This window comes from Delphinapterus leucas, chromosome 12 (genome assembly GCF_059928025.1).
Source record: "Delphinapterus leucas isolate spDelLeu-1000000601 "Yukka" chromosome 12, BTC_Dleu_Yukka2, whole genome shotgun sequence".
Lineage (NCBI taxonomy): Eukaryota > Metazoa > Chordata > Mammalia > Artiodactyla > Monodontidae > Delphinapterus > Delphinapterus leucas.
The window spans coordinates 95,533,006-95,558,121 of NC_143140.1; the positions used below are offsets into that span (position 1 = coordinate 95,533,006).

General features: G+C 48.3%; 1 protein-coding gene across 2 annotated transcripts in view; it reads right to left on the reverse strand.

Annotated features, from left to right (window-relative positions):
- Window positions 1-18,734: 18,734 nt before the first annotated feature.
- Window positions 18,735-25,116, reverse strand: part of THBS2 (thrombospondin 2) — a 32,241-nt gene continuing 25,859 nt past the window's right edge. For both annotated transcript variants that reach the window (XM_030760314.2, XM_022561257.3), the window contains exon 22: window positions 18,735-24,325. In XM_030760314.2, coding sequence (XP_030616174.1) covers window positions 24,318-24,325 — 8 coding nt within the window. In that variant the 3' untranslated portion in view covers window positions 18,735-24,317. The remainder of the gene's footprint in view (window positions 24,326-25,116) is intronic.

Genomic DNA, 25,116 nt, shown 5'->3' on the forward strand with positions numbered 1-25,116 from the left:
CTCTGATCTCAGAAGATGTTTCTGAAGTAAGGAATCGAGACTACTGTGCAAAATTCACTCTGTGTTACAGAAAACAAAATTTGGTCTGTATCAAGACGTATACTGACAAGGCTATTGAACTTCAAGGAGTAAGAAAGAACATTTCAGGTATCCGTCCATGTCCTTAGAAGAAACCGATAACCAGGCTGGCCTCCGGGGTCTGTGTAGCAACTCTAATACCAGAAGAGAAATGCTGGCAAAATTTTGGAGAAGAAAAGGTATGAATCTGAAGTTTTGTTCCAACCGGGGTTTTCCTCCAGCACAAAGGCAGGTCCAGTTTCCCATGCTCACCATCAGCGGATGACAGTACCCAAGTCTAAGCTGGATTCAGAGAGGCCAGACGCATGCAGCCCCTCTGCCTGCACACACCCCTGCCCGCCCTCCTGGCCACCCCAGGGCCGGGGCCCTTCCCGCTGCGCTGCACCCCTCCCCCCTCCTCGGGGCTGCCCCAATTTTCCTCTTCCTTGTCCCACATTCCTAAGCGGGCTATTGATGGAGCAGCGAGTGGATGGTGAGAATTTGGAAAAGTTTCTACATTTAGGTAGAAGAGGAAGAGAATTGAAATAAAAAAAACAAGCCACTTTGAAAGCCCACAGCAGATGGACAGTCACTGTCACACGAATGAATGAACAAACAAATGGATGAATAAAGGATGGAAAGTGTAAGTCTCCTCATTCGTGGATACACAATATGCATTTTTTAAATATCATCTTTTCTGCCTCTAACTAGTTTTGTATAGTTTAATGACTATCACGTTGCATTACATACGATAGATACTTTCTGGGCATGGTCTTCATAAAGAGCAAAAGAGGACACTAAGGCCAATAAATCAACGTGTGTTTGATAGAAAGTTCAGATCTGCAACCTCAGTGCGAAGCCTTTGGAGTCCTCGTCGGCCAGTGGGAAGGGTCAGAACTCTTACCGTAAGAGCCGTGGAGAGCGTGGCCCGGCTTCACGGCTGGCTCCCTGCCTACAGACCTTCACTCCGGGCCTGAGACTGAAGGACTCTTCCCTTACTTGTTGGACCCTCCTCTTCCTTGCCAATGAGGAAGATGAGTATAAACAGCCTGGCATAATGAGAGCATCCTCTGAGTTAAGGTCACGTGAGCAGCGTTCGGAGACACTGGTTCCATGTAATTTAATTAATGCAGGAATGAAGACTTAAGCATTTGAGAATCTTTAAAAATAATTTTGTAGCCAAAAGATTTATCTCACAGAAGATAATTTACAGCCCAACCCAAAGCAGCAAACGCTTGCTCATTCTAGAAAGAATGTGTCCTGTGGAGATGGGTTAGCAGCATAGATTTAGTGCATGTTCATCTCACAGACCCTCTGTGTCCTCAGCTCAGAGCTGAGCTCAGGACGACATGCAGCCTCGAGGGAGAAACACTCAGGCCTGATGACCAAAGGATGTTTGGCATCACATTCTGGGCATGTTCTGAGCAATTTCATGTACAAATGGAGACTCTCTTTAATTGACAGTGTTCTTGACAACTCATGGACTGCTCCTGATAAATTAGACCAGGAAACCTCCACCAAGAGGGAGGGGGAGTTATGAACAAACAACAGGACGGTGACACAGGACAAGTCAAGTGTACCTGCAAGTGTGAACGTGAAACGCCTTATCCTGAATCGTTGCGACTGACACAGTAATGCTGCTGACAGTAACTGCCACACTCATTCACCAGTCCTCTCAGTCTGCAAACATCTCTGCATCACTGACCGTACAGCGGGCTCTTTGCTGGATGTGACAGAGCACAGGTGTGCCCTTGCCCACTCCCCGAGCATCTCGGCAGGGTGACTGTCTGAGGTTCTCTTCCGTTAAGCCAGGACCCCGACATAATCTGGGAATCAGTGATCATGGTAGACTTTTGACTCCTAAACTATAATAAATCCATGCAATCTTCCCTACATTGGCAGCTAAAGTTTAGTCTTAAAATAGAGCTCTTTCTGTAACTGACAGGAAATATAGACTCTGGGTTCCCGCCTCACAAATGGGGAGATGTGAATGAAGTCTCCTTACTTTTGAGAGAAACTGGGTCACCTTGTAACCTTGAGGTGTCACAGGACTGGGCTGCACACCTACCGCTGTGATGTCAGGAGAGCCGGATGCCCACCCGCCAGGTGGGACGCCTGGGGGAGTGTAGTCCCTGAGAAGTGAACGAGGACGTGGCTTCCCCTTGTTTTGCCTCCCGTCACAGTGAGACGCTCCAAGCCGTGCGTGTGCACGTCTGATCTGACCTCATGGTAACCCGGAGCCCAGACACCACGTCTCATGTGTTCTCTAGAAGCCGTGGAGCTGAGACCTGCCCGCTACAGGCTCTGGGGAGCCAGGGGTCTGAGGGCTTAGCTCCCGACCCTGTCACCACCACGGAGGGGGTCTGTGTGGGCCAGGTGGGGGGAAAGGGGGGTCCTTTCCCGGGTGTCGGTCATCAGGGCTGTCAGGGCAAACAAACAAAACCTGGGTTCTGATACTTCAGGCCCCTGAGTGCCCTTGGAGCCCCTTGATCACCAGTCAGACAAAACCAGTGCTGTCTTTCTGTTGGGGCCAAAAACATTTTAAATCTAGTGTTTGCTGTAATCTTAGTGGCTCTTTTTTCTCTGTGGAAACAGTGTGACAGTATTTTGAATTTTATTTGAAAGGGGATGGTAGTGATTAGTAGTGATTTTTAACACGTTTGCAAAATAGGAAATGTTGCACCTATTTGCATCAAGTCAGGAGAAATGAGAGCAGTGCAGTGTGCGTCCTGGAGTCTCCCCACCTGGCCTTTCAGGGTTTGGGAGTTTTCATTCGGGATTTTTCCACCAGGTATAAATAGCCTGGTGCTGACTGATCCCTCATCCAAACTGTGGATAATTCAGAGAGACGCTATTGGTGATGACGTACAGAAAGATTTCTTTTTGCATGTGGTCGTGAACACGATGCCAAAGGCATTTTTATTAGCTTAATCTCAGAGTCTGCAAGCCTGTGGGCTGACGTCTCATGCTGCGTGGCTTCAGTTAGATATTGGGTGGGAAAGGCTGAGAAGGATGAAACAGATTAGAAGCAGGAGGCCCAGGGGTCCTGGGTCTGCCGCTCATGTAGGCAGGGAGTGGGTGAGACCTGAACCATCTCAAGCATCCCTGTGGGATCATAACAGAGACTTACTTGATAAAATTAACAAAACTGCATCACAGAGTCTTGATGAGGTGAAGTAACATATGTGAAAGTAGTTAAATTTATTCCCATGTGGCCCATGACTCGGGATCTTGTCAGCACTCCTCTGACACTGGTCCCCGGTACCGACATCGAGGACGCGATACTCCTGCCCATGGCACATACACGTAGGAACTGCTTCCTGCTGGCACCGAAGCCAAACCAGCCAGGATAAAGACAGCGCTTGGAAGGCAGATGTTTTAGCGAGAGCTGATCTTTCTTCCCCTTTCCACAAGGAACTTCAGTGTGATGACAACTGCTCTCACGGTCGCGAGCAGTTAAGGAAGGAGAGAACATCTTCACAGACGTGGCAGCATTGACCTTACCTGTCATCCCGTGAGAATAAAATTCACAAGTAGTAAATGTAATGTGAGGCTGCAGCCACACACATCCCACAGGAAAAGCACGTCATTGACCTGAGAGGATCCATCCTGGGAAATGCTGTTGACGACACTTTCCTCCACTTAAACCAAACTTTCCATCTCTTCTCATGCTAAACCTCTTAAATGGAGCTGGCGATGAGCAAAGTCTAGGATTTGTGACCCCCTATGTTTAGCATCTTCCACCTTACCCTCCGCACTCCTGCCGGGCACATGCGTGTATGATCTGGACGCTCTTCCTTGGTTGCAGTGAAGACAATTTGTTAAAAGTGAAGCCTGCCTTTGATCCTACTGTGATGCCTTCACCACGTTTCTGGAGCGCTGCTGGGCAGTAAGATTCTTGCTGGCCTTCATGAATATCATCATTTTATGCATATATCTCATGTATTAATTTTATTTTCCCAGGAAAATTTACAGAGACTCACAGCAAACTTTTGAAAGAAAGATTCATAGTGAATCACAGGAAAGTTGAAATGTCACATGGATTCTGTTTTCCATTCTTCCTTCTTGCAAGGCTGTAAACTGTGATTCCTCCTTGGGAAATACCACCTAAAATGCAAATATTCCTTGGTAACAGCGTGGGATCATCTGTCCGTGTGGCTCAGATTCTTCCTGTGGATACAAGCTCTTAATGTTATTCTAAAGACTTTCGCTAAGAGGTTTTCAAGCTCCCAGAATTAATTGTTCAGGGATATCATTCAACAGGAACAGCTTATAACGAAGGATCAGGGTAGCGAGCGTGTGCCAACAGCAGCAGCCTGCAAATTAGATCTTTCCAACTGTCTTCGGGGACACAAGAGATGGAAAACCCGGCCCTGACAGATCGCTCCTCAATCACCTGGCCAGCTCGGCTTCTTTCCCTCTCTCCCTTTGTCAAGTGTAAGGGTGAAATGCAGCATTAGCGAAGGCCACCAGTTCCACGTGAGGACCAGCCCCAGCTCACTTTTCCCCGCTGCCCCGATGTCCCACCCCGGAGTTTCTATGACACCTCTCGAGAGCTGCTCAGACAGACGTCCCAGCCTTTTGTCTTTCCGGTAAATTAGAGAAACTCAGCCCTCTCCTCGCTATTATTTTTCCTTCTCCCAAACTTGCTGACTAGCCCACCTCTGACGGCCGGCCCTGCTGGGTGGTGGCGGCACGCCATGGGGGGACCGTCCTCCCTGTGGGCGGAGCACAGTCCTGTGGGAACCCAGGGAGCCCTGGAAGGCCCTGGTGCAGACCCAGGCAGACAGGACTCCACCTCCAACCCCATGGTCGTCCCGGTGCAGCTCCCGTTCGCCTCACCATGGACCCGGAGATGCTCCCCCACACTGGGAGGACGAGGGGCAGGGGGGCAGGAGGGCTTAGGCTCAGGGTTGGGGTGATCAGATGGGCTTCCAGAGTCAGTGACTAGGAAGTGGCCTCAGGCCCTGGGTCCCATGTCTGTCAGGCCAGTTCTTCCCTGGGTGGAGGTGGTGATGTTGCACTCGGGGTGTAAGTACCAGGTTCTGCCTCCCTAGCTGGGGCCCCATCGGGGTGGCCCGGGGGCCCCTGGAGGAAGACAGGGCTGGATGGGGAAGGGGCCCCCTTCCTCCCCGGTTGCTCCCGGCAGCTCCACTCCCCTGAGCAGGTACCCCGAGTTCTGCACCCCGACCGCAGTGGTTTCTTCTACAGAGTTGCTCTCGTCACACTTTCTGGGGTGGGGGGCAACAAGCCAAGCCCCCAGCCCAGAGGAAGGTGCCCCAGGCCTGGCCTCGCTCTGCACAGACTGCACTCCAGCTCTGCGGCGTCCTCCGCTGGTTCCTGAGCCCTCCCTCCTGCCCTGTGACCACGAGCTCCCCTTCTCCTCCTTCTGTCACCACTTAAATCTTGACCCCTACCTGGTCACTCAGTGCTGAGTTCCCGCTGTTCCATAACCGCAGTCCTTTCTGTCCCTCTGCTGGGTCCTCACTGCCTCGCAGCTGACGATCGGGTTTCCTCTGGGCTTCACATACCTCACTTTGTTTCTGGATGTGGGTATGTAAGCAGGGGCCCTCGGTGCTGTGGCCACTTTGCAATAATAGTGGAAATCAACTCGAAGTGAGGGTGATGCCCTGCTGACACACAGGGAAACATTGGGACGTCGATGAGCTGGAAGCCCTCCTCCCTTCAAGGAGCAGATTGATCCCTCCCCAGCGTCGTGGGGCCTGTGTGAGTCAGATGCTCTTTGACCTGCACCGGGAAGTGTCCCCAGCGCTGTCACCTGGCATCTGTGCTGTGTCCTCCATGCGCCGCGGCCCTTGCCTTCTTCCCTCTGAGCTCTGACACCGCCCACAGCCTGGACCATATGACAGCACTGCTTCGTGGCCGGGGTTTGCCGCTTCCTGTGTTTATCTTTGGTTGCCCAGCTGGGCGCTAAGCTCATTAGAACAAGGACTGGGCTTTCTCTTCTCACGAACCAGTAAAATCTGCCATAAAACTAAAATTATGTTTGGTACCTGCCAAGTGATGACAGATCAAATGAGCATCTTCCATTTGCTATGGGTGCAGTGAGTGATTTTTTTGTTTTTTGGCATTTTTATATATCGCTGTATTTGATAATACAGAAGAGGTATTTGATAGCTGCTACCAGAAAGCCTCTCAGGGAGAAAGTTGTGTTTAGGAAGGCAGATTCCTTTACAAGCAGCTCCAGGACGAAGGTGATTCCAGGGCAGGAGCTGGTGGAACAAGGAGGAAGGGAGGTGAGCTGCTCAGAACTGAAGTAAAGGAACAGGATGCAGATCAAAGAAGGGGGCCTGAGGACCATGGCAGAGGCCGCAGGACTCTGGGGAACGAGCGCCTCGGGGTTGACTGAGAGCTGCCTGATGTACCGCAGTAATGCCCTCTCGTCCCCAGATTTCCTGTATGCTCCGCTACTCACACAGGTCTCTGTGTGGTTTGCTTGTTTGCTTGTTTCTGTGTGTTTGTATGACGACTGACTGTTATGCAGGGGGTCGGGAGCTGGGTTGCGGAGTATGTGGAAATTGTGGAAACAGCACAATTCCTTTTCTGTATCAGCATTCGCAGAACACGGCAGGGTGGGGAGCTTCACCTGAGACGAACGCTACGTCAGACCAGGAGGGACGGTGGGGGGCTGGGTGGTGAGAAGCTGCACGTACAGGACCAGCCAGTGGGGCAGAATGACATCACCTGCTATAGACAAATGATATATTGTCTACCTATGTATGTATGCATCCATCTACCCATCATCTACCTACGAGAGAGGATGCCATCTTCTGAAGGTAAACAAAGGTGTTTGCCTCAGTCTGCTCAGGCTGTGTAACAAAACACCCCACACTGGGTGGCTTATAAACAACAGACACTCATTTCTCCCAGTTCTGGAGGCTGAGCCTCCAAGATCGATGTGCCAGCAGATTCAGTGTCTGGTGAGGACCCAATTCCTGGCATCTTCTTGCTGGGTCCTCACATAGAGGAAGGAGCAAAGGGGCTTCTGGGGCTCTTTTATAAGGACACTAATCCCATTCACTAGGGCTGCACCCTCATGACCTAATCACCCCAGTGACCCCACCTCCAAATACTATCACATTGGGGGGTAAGGCTGCAACATGTGAATTGGGGGGGTGACACAGACATTTAGTCTGTCACAGAATTGAGAACAAAGATGCCAGACCTCCAGGGCCATCGGTCATAAAGAGGACACTTAGCACCCTGGAAATGGTCTTCTGCTTACACCCACATGCTTACACGTAAAGAGCCACTGTTCGTTACAGCAATAGATATTTATCAACTGCTGGTTTTGCTCCAGACACTGCATCGGGCACTGTATATGCAGGCAGACTCCCCTTGACTGAGCTTCCCAGATTTCACAATATTTACAAATTGGAGTTTTGTGACAACCCTGCATCGAGTAAGTCTGTCGGAGCCATTTCTCCCAGCAGCATTTGCTCACTTCGTGTCTCTGTCTTACATTCTGGTAATTCTCACAATATTTCAAACTTGTTCATTATTATCGTATTTCTTATGCTCATCTCTGATCAGTGATCTTTGATGTTACTGTTGCAAAAAGATTACCACTCACTGTTGTTGAGGAAAAAGCCTTGAAATTATAAGACAAGTTTTGCCCAATACTGTTATAATCTGTTTTAGTAATAGACTTTTTTCCAGTCTGTCAATAAAGAAGTAAGCAATATAGATGGACAAATTACATACATAATTTTTCTACCAATAATATCTAGGTTCTTAGTGCTTTATCATTATAGCAATAAGAAAATATGACACCAATGGAAATATATAGCAATATGCATATTACTTTTGCACAAATATTGCAATTCACCAAGTCTTTCCTACATTCCTTTATCTGTGTCTGTCATGTTGTATAATTTAGCTGTACAGGAAATTGCAGAGGACGTGGGAAAGGGATGCTTTAATTTACCAAAATCTCATACTGATTTTACACAGCAAGTCCACGCAAAAAACATCCAGCCCCCAGGTGAGTTCTGCTTTGGGGTATGTCATGGGTTCTAGCTCAGGTTAGAAAACATCAGAGCGGGGGCGGTGAGATGAATTAGGAGATTGGGACTGACATATATACATATATACACTAATACGTAAAAAACAGATTAACTAATGAGAAAAAAAATTAGAAAAAAAAAAAGAAAAACATTAGGAACAAAAGAAGCTGTTAGGCTTATGGGTTCCCACTTTCTACAGTTAGAATATATAAATCCCTTTCCACATATTAGCTAACAATTCTGCCCCTCTCAGAAATGCAAGATTTATTTCTCATTTCTCATGTGGTTTGTGTCTTTTAAAATGTGAAGTCATCTCACTCTGTTTTGAGATGGTCACCTGTCTGAAAGGGGCACACTGTAACTTCAATGATGGTTCTGTGAGTTCCATGTTGGGAGGGCGTCTCCCAAGGTGCCTGTGAAGGTGCGTGTGTGTGTGCATGTGTGTGTGTATGTGTGTTTGCAGGGGTGAGGAGATGATTCACATGGGTAAACGTTACTCTCATATCCATAAGGTATGTTACCTACAGATATTTCATAAAGACACTGTCCTTTATTCCAAAGTATATATTCAAAAGAAAAACAAAATGTAATTGTCTCAAATGACTTGTAAAAACATCTCTATATATTATTAAACCTATAGTTCTCTGAAAGAAAGCACGGCATGTTTGGAATTAAAGTAGACAAAACTTTTGCTTCCATAAGTTCAGTTTATTTTCAGGAAAACAGTGATGTTTACAGTTTAATATAATATAAAGAGAATATGAGCATATTTAGGCAATGTAATGTTTATAAAAATATACAATATGTTTGAGAAGAAGTCTTGATAGTTAAAACATGAAGAAATAAGGACTCAAGGTTTTGGGGTTTTGTTTAATACTTGGCTTATTTTATGTCGTGTACTTAGGTTTGTCTATTTTTCATGGAAAGGCTTTCCTCTGGTATTTCTGCTGTGGCAGGAGCGTTGTCAGGCTTGGGGCTCTGGTGCAGCAGGAAAGTCACCCGGTCCTTCTTCAGCCCATCTTCCCTCAGCTGTAAGAGGAGGGGAATCACCCCACCCCCCCATCACCCAGGGGCACAACTTACACACGAAGCCCCGATGCAGCTGGGGTCCTGGCAGGGGTCTCCAGGTGCCATGCACAGCCCTGGGCTCCTGGGGGGTTGTGGAAGAGAAGGGTCCCCAGGCCTGGGAGCACAGAGGCCACCCTAAATCACAGGCCAGGTCTTCAGACAATGGAAGGTTATTCAGGGCCGGGCTCAGGTCTCCGCCAGAAACTGCAAGGGAGATAGTAACCTATGAGTTTGCCACTAGGGAAACCCTGTGGTTACCTCGCCTGGACACAGGGCTGGGCTCAGTGGGAGACCCTGCCTCCCCAGGACCAGGGGTACTGACTAGACACAGGCTGTGGAATTAACACCCAGTGAGCCAGTTTGGGGAGGTCAGGCCCTGCATCTGGGTAGGACGGACCTGCAGGCTTGTTGTGGGAATGGAGTCATCTAATGTGAAATGCTTGGTGATCTACAAAGCTTGTCTATTTCTAAGGTGAACTCGATTGACTCCTTTACTTTCTGTGCATGAGTGTCCAAATTATTACCAAAGAGGATGAAAATGTGCTCTGGTTCACACAGACCCACGCAGGTGCCTGTCGTGACTGCCGTTAACAACAACACCTGCGAGACGGGCCCGTGTGCCCGAGCCCTCCCCGGCAAGGCTCCTGCCCTGTCCTTACAGCTGTCAGTCACGAGTCCTGAAGTTACCTCTGCTCTACCTGTGCCCTCCTCTCTCCCCTGGTCCTAAGAGTGTGAGATCCATGAGGGCAGTGTCTCTGCCAGCATCATCGCGACCACATCCCACACACCTAAGTGTGTCTGAAACATATAGGATTCCAGGAAACATTGCTGAACAGTGAGTGAATGAATCTTTCCAAGACCACAACTGATCATTCCTCCTCCCAGATTCCTTAATTCCTAATGCTGGAACCACTCCCCACCCCCGTGCTCCCACACAGAGAGCGTCCCCTCTGACAAGCTGAGCATCTCACAAGCCCTGGAGTGCAGAGGGGCACATCTCTGGGGGGTCCAGCAGTCCTCGGCCCGCCGGGTCTCATCACGCCCTGGATGTGCCACAGCCCTGGCCACAGGCATGAGTGTCTCCCCAGCCCGTCCTGATGGGCCAGCGTTCCCTGCCACATCATTAGCCTCACAAAAGGCCCCTGACTGGGGTGCTTGTGGGGACTGTGGCGGTGGAGGCCATCAGCCCCAGGAATCCGGGTTCTTCTTACTTGAATCGTCATAATTGCACTTTTCTGGGAAGCTTGGAATCTTGATGTCTGACAAAATTCATATTATTTATCGAAGGTGAATGTTGCAACTCGCCATTTCATAATAAAGTAAAAGCTGGATATACTCTCCCTAGCCGTTAAGAGAACCACAAATTATTTGCTGATTTGTTTTCATAGAAATATTTTTTAAGTCATGTTTTGGCAAGCAGTGTAGTAGCTCTTTCTGGGTTTTGAGCTTTTCTTGAACAAGAATTCTGGACTTAAAATGTTGAAGACTACTTCCATTTAAAAACTAAGATAACTTACAAAACACTGTGAGAAGATGAACACTGTGTAACTTACTGTCATTAAAAGGTGCAGATTCTCAGTTTATTAAGGTGCAAGGGAAACACAAACAAAATGAAGTCAAAATAATGGTTGCAAGAACGGAAGTGGGTCTTGAAAACAAAAGACAGACAAGACTGAAAACAGTCCAATCCCGGCAGCAGGTGGGGTCCTGGGAACCCTGATGTGGCCCCGACAACGGTCCCTGAGTGTGGAGTTTGGGGCTCAGGGAAGGGAGACAGGAAGCAACGGACCACCAGCATGGCTTGGGGCCCATCAGACACTCAGAGGGTCTCTGCAAGCCCTCAGGGGTCTTCCCGTTTCTCAGACAAGAAACTGGATGGTTTAGTCAGAGCCACACGGCTCGGAGATGACAACACACCTAGAATTTGTGCCTGAAACCTCTGTTTCTTATTACAACACAATGTCTGCCTTTTACAAACGTTAACTTCTGTTCACGCATGCAAGTTATTTTTTAAGTAAAAGATTATAAAATAATAGCCCAAGGGTCACAGGGTCAAAATCAGAGACCCTGGGTCCCTCACGTATTTGCTGTATGATCTTACACAGCTACTTACCACCCCCTTTTAGGGTTTTCGTTTGCAGAAAAGGGCAATTCCACCCTCCTGGACCAGCTCATTCGTTATCAGAACTAAGTGAGAAAATAAGGTATCAAAATGTCTAGTTTTTCTTTTTACAAATGAATCATGTTTCAAATGTTATTTTTCTCCATCGGGAATGTATTTTGACGGCAATTTCTCTTTCATCGTTTTACCACTGAGCGGGGTGAGCAACGTGGAACAGGGTTGGGGGACAAGAAGCACAGAAGCTACAGAGACCCCCAACCACTTGACCCCTGACCCTCTGCCTGATGACCCTGACCCACACCCGATGATCCCTGGGGCCGGACTCCTTAGCCATTTGAAAACACACTGGAACCTCCCTCCGCCCTCTGATTAAACTCAGGGTTAGATTCACCCTCCATCCCTCTTACTTGATGCAAAGATCAGATCATGAAGACGCTTCCAGCTGGAAGATGCCACAGGGTGGCCCGCGCCCATCTGCTTGGCGATGCCCGAGTCTGGGAAGGTCCTTGCATCTCCTTCCGCAGTTTTAACAAGTTTTGTGGCCCCGGGCTCTCTCACCCTCCCTCTCAGAAGAGCAGCCCCATTTCCCCATCGTAACGGATGGCTGAGCCCTCGGTCACACCTCCTGATCAGAGGACAGCACCTCTGCTCTTCCGGTTTCCTGCTGCATTGGACCCTCCTGTACCCAGGTCCTTCACAGGGCCCATCTTCATTTGTTCCGTGGATGCTTTTGCTTCTTGCGAACAGGTGGCCTACGCTGACACCCCACTTCTCTCCTCTCCCCTCGGCTCCAGGTCATGAGTTCCCCTTGGGCTCTTTCCCATGGAGCCCGTGTGCCCATCTCCAGAAGTGAGGGCTGCTCTGCTAACTTCTTTCCCTGGGCCTCCCTGCAGGGGAGCCTGGGCCAGCTGCCCTTCTCTGCTCCTCCCCTTGCGGGCCCGCCTGACGGGTCCCCAGATGCTGCAGAGGAGGAAACGGGCTACTGGGGGTGGGAGGGGATGGTGGGGGCCACGGGAGCTGATTTCAAATTGTGCCCAGTTTCACTCCGTTTTGCCAAAGGTCTTGAACTCTTTTAAACAAAATCCCTGGTATCCTTATGCTGCAAAGACAGTCATGCCCCATCAGAGGTTGGCATGAGGAAAGAAGAGAGAAAATAACACGCCTCTGATGCGGACACGCGGACATTTGTGGCGTCTGTGTTGCGCCTGAAGTCAACTCCTATTCTCTCCATCTGGCCGTCAAACTTCCTCAACAAACGATGCAGGGTCTCTTCCAGGAATTGGGGAATCCTTTCCAGAAGCAGATTCTGTGTGCTCCAGGAAATCCCAATGGATCACATGAAATGCTGTTTCAAACTCAAAATGGCGAGGCTCTCAGAAGACTCTTCTAAGCTGGGAAGGTTAGACTCCAGCCCTTTGAGGAAAGTGGCAGAAACACAGCTTGGGCAAGCAGAGAGCACCGTCAGCCCTGGTCACATCACTGTGGTTCTGCGTCCACTCCATCCCTTTGGCGGCGAATCAGCTGCTTTTGGAGAAGAACAGTGTAAACGCGTGGCTTTGCACTGTCCTGCCGGCGGGATGGGGCCTCCGGGGTGGCGCTGTCCGCCTTTGCAGGAACATCTACACACGGCCCCAAGGTAGATGTCCCGTGTTCCTGAGCTGTGCCCGTCCCCTCAGACCAGCCCCAGCCTGAGCTGCAGCCAGGTGGACACGGCCGACCCTCTCTGGCCCTCCCCACCTCAAGCACTGGTGGTCTCCCATTTTCATCCTCACGGCCTCCTTCTTCCTGCTTAGCCTACAGGGGGGTGCAGCCCCAGTCATGGGATGATTGAAAGCACTAGGGGTTGGGGGTTGGGGGGCAAATGGCCTGGACTCCTTCCTTTCAGAGGGACCTTCTGGTTCCTCAAATGGGCCCGAGGACTATTGAGCTTGAATTGCCCACAGCAGTGACCCCTTGGTGACGGACACGTTAATCCCCTCTGTCACTTTCCAGATCCCACTCCAGCGCCAGGAATCACCTCCAAGATAAGTGACCTGATCCCAAGCCCATGGCCACGCTCCCCTTTGGGGCAACCAACCTGAGACAAAGCCCAGCTGCAAAGTCTCCTTGGTTACTGGAGAATCGACAGAGAAACTAATCGTATCATCATAAAAGCCATAACCTTCACACTCTGTTAGCATCACATCATGACCGTCCGGCACTCCGGGAATGAAGCCGCCTGGCTGTCCACACGCTTCACAGGAAGTCCTCGTCCTGCACAGGCTCCCGGGTCTCCCTCTCTGCTGCCTCTTTGTCTGTGCCCCGGGGCTGACTGTCCTTGCTCTGATAGCACAGTCTGCTTTTAGCAAATCAAACTGCAGGGAACACATTCAAGCTTTTAAAAATGCATTCCTTTGGAAGGTTACGCCCAGGACATTTTGATTAGGATTTGGGTGTTTCTCCTTCAAGGTTAAGGCTTGGGGAGGCTCCCCTCCGTGAGGACGACCTCACCTGAACCAGGCCGGCTCATCAGGACCGAATTTTCCAAGGGTCCCACCTTCTATTCAGGCTCAGAGGCTCCTCGCAGCGGGACTGCATTTCTCACGCCTCCCCCATGTCTGGCAAGAAGCAGGGCGGCCGTGGGAAAGTGACTTGAGGCCTGCTGAATCTTCTCCAGGCCTCCTTGGCCTGGTTTGGTTCCTGCTGAAGGTTTAAGGGAAGTTCCCGCCGTAAGAGTTCACATTAGCAAAGGCTGTTTGCCAAGTCCCTTTGTCAGCACGCTGTCCCCCGGGAGGACCTGCCCACACATCCACACAATGGTACGCATCGTAGGTGTCGTAGTCTGAGCACGGGCTGGAAGAAGAACTTCCAGACACCAAGTATTTTAGAAAAGAGTGAGTTTATTGAGAACAAAGAGCAGAGTTAGTGAGGGGTCCTGCGAATACAGCCAGCAGACTTCCTGATAGACCAGGGAGAGCAGGCCCCCTGTGTGGGCTGGTAGCCAACTTTTATAGCCTCAAGACAAAGAAAATTCCTGCTGGCAGGATAGCGCTAGATGATTGGTCAAGATGCTACAAGGTGACTACATGGTGATTATTTTGCCTAATATGGAGTCGGGGGCTGTCCGGTTTAGGTCAGGAGAGCCCATGGCAACAGTTGCTATGGGGGCTCGGTTAATTCTGGAGTTTTTGTCCTGTGTTCTTGATGTAGTGTGTCCTTGACGTAGTGTGTCCTTGACGTAGGGCTCCACAGTAGGGACACCGGATCTCGGGAGCTTTTCTTCAGACACTCCGAGCTTGTTTTCAGTTCTTTTAGGAGTTTTATCCAAAGATGTTCTGAATTTGAGTCAATAATTTTCCTTCCATGGCGAATAACGGTCCGTGATGGAGACAAAAATGATGGCTTACCCTCTGCTATTGAGTTGATTTGGGACAGAACTGACGCGCTTTTCCCCAGCGTGTGGTTCCTGTGTCTCCAGAAAGTTCACACGGTGATGGCTTCTGAGCAGAGTGCCTTCTGTCCAGAACCCTCCAGTCGCCTTGTGTGCCTTTCTCCTAGAGCACGACGCAGGTTTCCTCGACACGCTCTGGGCAGGATCACAGCGGGGTGTCCGGTCACCGCTCACGGGCAGCGATGACCCTCTTCTCCTCCAGCTGAGGGAGCAGGTGTTGGAAACGGCATTCTTGGTTGAGACGGTCTTTGCCTCTCTGACCTCACGGTTGGACATCATCCAGCTCTCAGCCGGGCTTTGGCAGGGTGGCCAGGGCCTGGGCTCTGAGCCCGAAGGGCCTGCCTGTGGTTGTGACCACCGGCCTTTATGTCTCTGTCCCTCCAGCCACTGTGGGCACAGGCCTCGTGACCCTGCTCGCCGAGCGCACGGGGCAGGGGAAGGGCAAGGGAGCTGCTCCGTGGGGAGCAGGCCCCGGGGCACTGGGGGTCCGGCCCCCCTGCCTTGTTGCGTGGGGGCCTCAGGTCCCCTCCTCCCGGGCCCAGTTCCGAGCCCCACTGTGCTCAGGCCCCGACTTCTCCACCACCACGCCTACTGCCTTCCAGCGGCCCCTCCTCTGCTTCCAGCAGCGTCTCTCCTGCCCCGAAACCCCTTCTGCTGGACTTCCTGATCCTTCAGGCCACTGTCTCCTTTCTGTCTCCTAGCCACTCCCAAACAGCTCCGATGAGCAGTTTCATTTATTACTGTTACTATTAATTTCATTTCATTCATGCACTGGCCCCTTAAGGACTTTGTCATTCCTGCCCTACAGTAGACAAGGAAACTGAAGCTCAGAACGGCTAAGTCACTTCCCCAGAGACATACAGTCAGTGTGGGGCTGAGCCCCGCGGGGAGCGTGGAGTCCTGTGCTGCTGACCTCTCGTGATACACGCCTCCAAAATGTTCCCGTTGCTTCGAGGGCAAACGGAAACTCATAGTTGCATTTCAGTGACTGCTGGCTTCCTGTGAGTTCTCCACTAAGAGCGTTACGTGGACCTGGTGTTTACACATCACAGCACTCGGGGAGGATGTTGAAGCGGGTGTCCTCCTGGCACACGTGATAAAACTCAAGTCCCTGGGGTTTAATAACTCAGCCAAGCCAAGCGGCCAGTGCCCTGGAATGTGGGCATTTTCATCGCTCTTGTCGTACAGCCTCCCAGACACAGAGCAGTGCGGGACAGCACACAGGATATTATTCGCTGATTTTAACCCTTCTCTCGGTCACACGGTGGTTGGATTCAGCTAAGGCCTTGGATAATATGAGATCCTCTAACATTTAGACCAGCTGGGAATCCAGGCGCGGAAGGCCCGTCCCTCCCACAGGCCTGATGCCCTGGCCTTCCACCTGCCTCTAAAAGCCATTCAGCAGTGGAGGTAAACCCGAGTGTCCGTCTTCTTGTCCTGGGGCCGCCACCCCTTCCTCACGCCCAGCCTGTTCACAGGCCACGTAGGGGTGAGGGCACTCGCCAACTCTGGACATCGGCCCGTCTCATCTCCTGGGAGCTCGGGAAGGAGCCGATGCTGTTCCCCCACCTTGCAGAGCGCGAGTGAGACTCTGAGCACGTACCACCTGCACGGCTGGCAGCATCAGAGCTAAAGTCAGAACGTGGGTGCCCTGGCTCCAGAGTCTGTTTCCAGCTCCGAAGTCACCAGGGGTTAGCAGGAAGGGGACACAGGCGGGCCTGGGAGGAAGAGGGACCAGAGGTAAAGTGCAAGACCCCCAGAGAGGGCGGAGGGCGGAGGGCGGCTCGGAGACATTGTCCCAGCTTCGCCCTGTCCTGTTCTATGTGTTTACCTTAAACCTTTGCTTATGGAAAACAAAGCATCAATCTAAGTTCTCACCTGACCAGTTCATTTACTATGTACTACAGTTATGATCATGTAGTTCCCATTTTTACATTAAGGTGAAATTCATGTCACATAAAACTAACCACGTTCAAGTGTACAATTCAGGGGCATTTAGAGCACTCACAATGTTGTAAGACTATCACGTCTGTTTAGTTCCGGAACGTTTTTATCTCCATGAAAGAAACTCTTGTACCCATTAAACAGTCACCCCCATTCCCTCCTGCCCCAGGCTCCCGTCACCACGAAACTGCTTCATGTCTCTACAGATTTACCTATTCTGAATATTTCAAATAAATGGAATCATACAATATGTACCCTTTTGTGCCTGGCTTCCTCGATATTCAGCATAATATTACTTAGGTCGAACCGTGTCATAGCAGGAGTCAGAGCTTCAAACCTTTAAGGCTGAATAATATTCCTTTGTCTGGAATCCATTCATCTGTGATGGGCATTTGGGCGGCTTCCAGGTTTTGACTGTTATGAGTAGTGATGCTAAGAGCATGCATGACATGTCCTTGTGTGAGTTCTTGTTTTCAGTCCTCTCGGGTTTATACCCAGGAGAGGACGTGCTGGGTCACATGATGTCCCTGTGCTTCACTTCTGGAGGAGCCACCAGCTGTCTCCCACAGCGGCCGACCCGCTTTACAGCCGCGGCAGCAACACGCTCAGTCTCCAGCTTCTCTGCATATCCTCGCCGGCACTTGTCCTTTTCATTATTATAGTGGGTGCGAGGTGGTACCGCGTGGTGTTTTCTCTGGTGACTGATATTGAGCAACTTTTCACGTACCTGATGGCCATTTGTGTGTCTTTAGAGAAACATCTCTTCAAAGTCACTGCCCATTTTTTATTGTTTCCTATTTTTTTTTTTTTGCCTTTTGTTTTGGGGTTAGAAGAATTCTTTATATATTCTGGACACCAGACCCTTATCAGATCTATGATTTCTAAATATTTTCTCCCATTCAGTAGATTGTCTTTTTACTTTCCTCATAAGGTTCTTTGATACAGAAATGTTTTTAATTTGATAGACTCCAGTTTATCTACGACTTTTTTTTTTCTTGTGGCTCATGCTTTTGGTGTCATATTTAAGAATCCGTTCCCAAATCCAAGGTCATGATGATTTATCCATGTTTTTATCTGAGACTTTGGTAGTTTTACCTCTTATATTTAGGTTGTTGACCCATTTTAAGTTAAGTTTTGTACATGGAGTGAACTAGGAGTCAACTTTATTCTTTTGCACGTGGAGATCCATTTGTTGAAGAGACTGTTCCTTCCTCACTGACAATCTCAGGACCCTTGTTGAAAACCAACTGGCCGTGAATGTCTGGGTTTATTTCCAGACTCTGTTCCAGTCTATTGGCCTATGTGTCTGGCCCAGTGCAACACCACACTGTTTTGAACACTGTACCTTTGTAGTACAACTGGAAATCGGGAAGTGTGAGTCCTTCAACTTTGTTTTTATTTTTCAATTTTGTGTTGGCAATTCAGAGCCCTTGCAAACCCATAATGAATTTGAGGATCATCTTTTCCACTTCTGCAAATAAAAAATTGTTGGAATTTTGACAGGGATTGAACTGAATCTGTAGTTTGCATTGCATAGTACCACTGTCCTAACAGTGTTAAATCTTGCAGTCTATAAACGTGAGATGTCTTGACATTAATTTAGGTTTTTGTTAATTTTTTCACAACGTTTTGCACTTTTTATTATACAAGACTTTCACCTTTTGTTTGAATTTAGTTCTAGGTACTTTATTGTTTCAAATGCTATTGCAAATGAAATAGTTTTCTTAATTTTATTTTCATATTACTTCTTGCTGGTGTATAGAAACACAACTGATTTTGTGTGTTGATCTAGTACTCTTCAACTTTGCTGAATTCCCCTTTCTTCCTCCAACTTTATTGAGATATAACTGATACCTTTAAACATTGTTTTAAGTTTAAGTTGTACCCCCATAGCCATTAGGGTTTTGTACACCCATATCCATTTTTTAAATCCCCCAATCCATTAAGAAAGAAAGAGCTGGGGAATTAAAAAGAGAAATTACCTATGAATGAGATATCACGGCATTCCAGTGACGGATTTTAGAACAGCCTGATATTGTATTCTTTATCAAACGACATGCAACAGCCCAAAAGGATAATCAGCTACACGAATATGTTTTAAGAAACTGCAGGATGGACCATGTGAACAAGTCTCCTCGTCCAATTATTTAGGACCCAAGCTTTGATCAATCTGGGGTTGCATGTCCTGTTCCGGAACTGGCTCGGCTCACCACAGCATGGTGAAGGTCACTCCTCCCCAACATAGCAAGAAACTCCAGAGTCTGGTAGAATCCTCCTGACGCTAGTCTCCTAATTCATCCTTCCACAGCAGCTGAAACCTTTAGCTGAAGTCCCAATGATTCTTGTGTGCAAGATGGTAATTTCTAAAGAAATGGCTCCTTACAGAGAGGCTGTATCTTCATGAGGCATGTGTGTGTGTGTGTGTGTGTGTGTGTGTGTGTAATATTAAATATATGTCATCAAATATTTTAATATATTCATGCATTCTATATTAAGTGTATATGAATATGTTTTGTATATACAGATATATATCTTGTTTCATAAGTATAATTTATTCCTGAAACCATATTAAAGAAAAATAATTCAAATTTTTTTAATTGAACTATAGTTGATTTACAATGTTGTGCTAGTTTCAGGTGTACAGCACAGTGATTCAGACCTTTTCAGATTCTTTTCCATTATAAGTTATTATAAGATATTGAATATAGCTCCCTGTGTTAACCCTTGTGGTTTATCTGTTTTATATATAGTGGGGTGTGTCTGTTAATCCCATACTCCTAATTTGTCCTCCCACCCCCTTTCCCTTTTGGTAACCATAGTTTTATTTTCTATGTCTGTGAGTCTGTTTCAGTTTTGTAAATAAGTTCATTTGTATTATTTTTTAGGTTCCACATATAACGGATATCATATGATATTTGTCTTTCTCTGTGTGACTTACTTCACTTTTAGTATGATTATCTCTAGGTCCATCCATGTTGCTCATCATTTGAAAGTTTAAATGGGAAAAATTACATGCATTCTATCCCAACCCAGGATAACTAAACAATTTTCACAGGTAGAAAAATAAATCCACTGAAAACAAAACGCATTTATATAAATAATAAACAACAATTTGAAAGTAAATTAATAGTACACAGAACGAAGTGCGGTCAGGTATTATGGACTACACTTTTTTCCTCTCCCTACACTACGTTTTTCAAAAATCAGCCCTCTGGGTGCAGACAGCTGTCTTGCAGTCAGACTGCCTTCTTACCATGAGGCTCTAGCCTAGAAGAGGCCCCTCTGGGCAAAAAAGGCTGACCTCCCAAGAGCCTGGGGTCTGGGAACTGAGCCAGTGGCCAGGGTCTGAGATGCTGTGGGTGGCTGTTCCTCAAGCTGGCCATCGGGTCCCGTCCGCACTCAGGCACTTACATAAGCGTGTTCGCTGGGATGGCCTCTGACCGAAGCTGTTGTGTCAATGGTGTGGAGAATGTGTCTTTGCTGGAAATGTCAGAATCTCACTTCTCATGTGTATTTGGTGTGTTTCGTAGCCACTCTACGAAAAAGTGACGACTGAAAGTGGTCCAAGTTTCCAGGCCTCCTTACGGCTGAGGGACCTAAACTGGAAGGCAGTAGGGGAGGCCAGCCTATAATCTCAGGCCCCCTGCCCTGGTGACCGGGGCCCCGCGTGGCCTCCACGGGGCTCAGGGCCTCCTCCATGTCCACCACTCAGGCGGCCACACACAGGGGACCCTGGACGGCAAGGACCCGCGTGGGGCGAGCTCAGCCAGGGTCAGACATGGAGGCGAGGCCCGGATGTCTTGGCAGGAATTCTGCGGCTTCCCCGAAGCTGAGGCCCTTACTGCCCAGCCAGGAGTCTCTGTCACCTCTGGACTCCTGCCCTCTGCCAAGTCACTCCCCTGGGAGTGGGAGCCCGGGCTTGACCAGGCCCAGACTGCCCCGCTGTTCCCTCCTCTTGCCCCAGGATTCCGGGCCGTGGTCTGTGGGGTCCAGATGAGGATCCTTTAGTCCTTAGCAGAGCCGTGCAGGCATCCGTGATCGCATGACTGGGGTTATGGAGCTGTCGGGTGGCAGCTCCTACGTGTCCCCTAAGCCCACGCACCACTCTGCTCCCGTGGCCAAAACGCCGCTTTGTGAAGCTCAGACTAAGTGAGCAAAACCTGCCTGAGATGTTTCGACCCACAGCGACCCCCGGGCAGTGCGAGAGGCTGGCAGCCGGGGTTGGCGGAGGGGCACTGCCTCCACTCTGGACCCTCAGCCACTGCAGACTCCACGCTCCCTGGCTGCGGTGCCATGGGAGGGCGAGCTGGCCTCTGGACCCCTCGGACGCCTGCACCTCGGGCTGGATCCCCCCGTTCAGAGTCACCCCCAGCTACCCTAGATAATGGCTCATGGAGCATGGCCTGAAGGTGCACAGCTGGAGCAGGGTGGGGCTTTTTGTCTCTTCTTTCAGGAACAATGACTATGCACAGTTTTACCGCATGTGTTAGAACCTCACACAAAAGGAAAAGACACTCCACAGAGCTGACCCACACGTGGGTCACCTAGTCCCCCGTTAGGCCACAAAGACTCTAAAAATTAGTTCTGGGACTACCAGGACGCTGACAGGGAGTCTGTCAGAAACTTGTATTTTCAATAAACTTCCCCCAAAATCTGAATGTGTGAAAACTGTATCGCGTTTTAATGTCCTGACTTCTCAGCATCGTTGCTAACATATGATACACTTGCTGTTTCACCAGCGAAGTGCACGTTAGGGTCTCCCAGTGGCTCCGTGACCCACAGTCCAACCCTCACCCTTCTCCTTATATGTCCTTGTTTCTAAACTTCTCAAAGGCCTCTTGGGTCACTTCTGCAGGTCTAGTCTCTTCCTCCATCTCCCTGTCCCCAAGTCTCTCCGTTCTCAACCCCAATCAAGGCCGGGGCCTTCAGCTCCATCCCACCCCCTCAGGAGGCCTTCCCTAGATCTTGTCGCTTCCCTGGCAGACTCCTTCCAGCCTATTTCAGCCAAACACGCTTGTTTTCCCCTCCGTCTCCCCGCTCCCCCTGCATCTCTCGCTCTCACGTTTCCCCTATAATTGACGCCACCGTAATGCTCAGAAGTCCTGAGAGCAGTGGGGCAGCCAGAGACACCGCAGGCCGCCCTGTGGCTCTCCTCCCATCACTGGGCAGCTGGTGTGTTGTCCACGTGATGTCATGATCTGACACGTGTCCCACCGAGTGTTCTGCTGCTTCTCGCTCCGGCTTGGAACGAGACTGGGTCGTGGGAAGCACCGCTTGTATTGATGAGGGGCCCCCGTGTTGCCCCCTTTTCTGAGTCATCTCAGTGGTGCCGACACTTGCTGCACTGCTCTGTCCCCTGTCGGACAAGAAGCAGCCGGAGGATGGATTTCCTAAGGTCGTGTCATAGCGCGTGACCCGGGCGGCTCCACAAACCATGATGGGACCTGCCTTAAACTGCTTCTTCCTGTGAAGACCCCAAACGGCATCTTAGCCTGAGAAGCGCACGAGGAAGAACTGTCACGGAGGAGGCTGTCCCTGGCCCAGGAGACAAGGCATCAGCCGGGGCCCCTCTCCTCCCCCCCCGACAGGAGCCCTGCTAGCTCTTTAAAAAAGGGAGAGAGATTCATTTATAGAAAACCTTTTTACAATTTATTTCCTGTGATGAATCTTTAAAGTATAAAAATGAGGCTCTAGCTAAATGCAGGGTTTCAGTGGTGAAATTTTGACCATGTGAACAAATAAATAAATATTTACAGTCTTTGTCAAAACAAAAGAAGTTTCATCCATCTGTATGAGAAGCTTGTTTTAAAAAAAAAACCATAAATAATTTACAAAAAACTATGGTACATTCTAAATATTCACATCATCATCCCAGGCCACTGCATTGCTCAGCCAAATGCCACCGACACAGAAGACCTACACGCTCTTCACCATCGCGACATTTAATGAAGTCCCCCAACACTTCCTTGCCTTGGGAATACAGTTCCCCCAAAAAAGGTAAAAAGGGCAGCAAAATGAAAAGTAAAATCAACCCCAAAGGAAGCAACAAACGTAACTTTATCAGACACACGAGCAAATGAAAACAAAGTCATGGAGCCGCTCCCTACTTGACAGAGGAGTGAAGTCGCTATTAACAGGAAGAGAGCAGTTTGTCCGCATCAGATCAACAAGACAAAGTCTTCTTCCTAAACCCCTATGTGGAGTGAGATTAACGAATATTTTCTGTAGAAACGTCATGCAACTTAAAGCAAAAAATAAATCAGACCTGTGTGTATTACTATACGACTGATTAAGGGGTATGTCTGCCGAGACAACACTGGTTTATCCTCGGCATTCCAAGTCTTTAAAATCCTATGTACAGCAGATAACACTAAAAAATACTGAATTAAAGTCACCGGCAACAGTATATATTAAGGTTCCATTATAAACTCTTCATTATTATTTATTTATTCTATCACATTTTGCAGCATGTTTTATGATGACAACATAATATTATAAGTCTTGTATTTTGAAGATATTTTGCTGTAACTGTATCTTTATATTATTATATGCTAGTTATATGTTTACTTTTAGATATTATACTTACATAAGTGCTACTTGTCATATTTAAAATAAGTTATTGGTGAACGGAACTGCATTCTATATTCACTTAATAAATATTAGCACAACATTTATAACTGGAACCTTAATGGAATGTGTTACCAAGTTAGGTAAAAGCAATCCGTCCATAGTTTCAAAGCCTAGAATAGGGATTAGATGCCAAAATGCATTTGCTGATTTTTTTGCCTGCTGACTCTTCCCCAGCAGCTTGGAAAGGAGCTCCAGCAAGGATTCTAGGGATCAGACTTCGGAATTAAGTGACAACTGGCCACGAGTTCTCTCAGGTCCACAATGGCTGGAGGGGCGAACCACGGTGACAGCACTTCCCTAGGTTAAACCCTCACATAGACGAGGCTTTGCCAGGCCCACGTCTGCACCCACATTAGAGCCATTTTGCAAGGATATTCCTTCTTTGATGAGACAGCATCAATGAGGGCTTCCATTGTAGGACAAGAGAGTGGGGGAGGGGTATTCATTTATTCCCATAATTATTTTTGATGTTCCGATTAGTTACTTGACATCCCACATATGTGACTGGTATCTCCTGACCTCTTTCTGAAAATGGCATTATTCAGACTTGAGTTGACCCTTCTTTATAATTGACCTAACAGGATTTGGGTGCTCTCACACCAGACTTAAGGCACTGGAAGTAGTGTAGCAATATTGAGCATAAATGCTTAATTTATGATAATTGCTTACACACAATATTCCCTTCAGCTCCATATACACATAAATAAAATAAGTACTTACATTTCATATGTAAACGTCGTTCTTTTTAAACACACAAGAGAAAACAATGTAATACCATGCTCGATTTTCACTCCACATAAAGTCTCATGGATCATCAAACTGTTTTTCCTGTAGTGGGTTGATGTTCATCATTTGTTTCCATTCATATTCATCCTCTGAAGGCACGTGGGCTTGGGTTGATGATAGGAGGTGAAGAACCACTCAAGGTTGGGGTCAAGGACAGGAGGTCTGCTAGAGAGAAGCTGGGAACACTGGGATGGACTGAGGTGTCTGGGTAATGGCGTCTACAGTACTTTGCTGGAAATACAGCAAATCTTGTTCAGACATCTGCAAAACACAGTGAACAGAATTTGGGAGATTGGACCATGCACTTTGTTTTGCTTTGTTTTGTTTAACTATAACCTAAAAATCACCATTTCTATTTAAAAAAAAGGTTTCCACAATATGGATGGATGTGTGAATGGTTGAATGAATGGATGAATGGATGGATGGTGGATGGATGGATGGATAAATGGAAGGATGGATGGATGGATGGATAGGTGGATAAATGGATGGAAGGATGGATGGATGGATGGAAGGAAGGATGGATGGATGGATGGATGGGTGGATGGATGGAACGACGGATAGGGAAAAGAACACTTTACCAGAATCAAGAAGACAAATCAACATTCTTGTTGTGTGATTTTTGAGAAGTATCTCTGAGCCTTACTTACCTTATCTGTAGAATAGGTATATTTTCATATCTACATGAAGACACGGGCTTAGACCACATAGAAGCCAAGTTCCCTCCCAGATCTATAATATTTTGATTCAAATATGCTCCTAGAGTGATAACTAAAGAGAACCTTTCCCCCCATCCTTCCTTCCTTCTTTCCTTCCTTCCTTTCTTTCTTTTATTCTAGCAAAGATAGCAATCTAAAATGCCATGAAGAGCCCAGAAGGTGCAGAAAATATAAAAAGCTATGGGATAGAGTAGAGTGGGACAAGTAGAGCCTATGAATAACTTTAAAGTGTTTGTCCTACCAAAGACATTCACATTGAATTTAAAACAAACAAACTGACAGACAAAACCAACTCAAGCTGACCAAAACAAGACATCTGCCTGGCAGGCCGCCAGC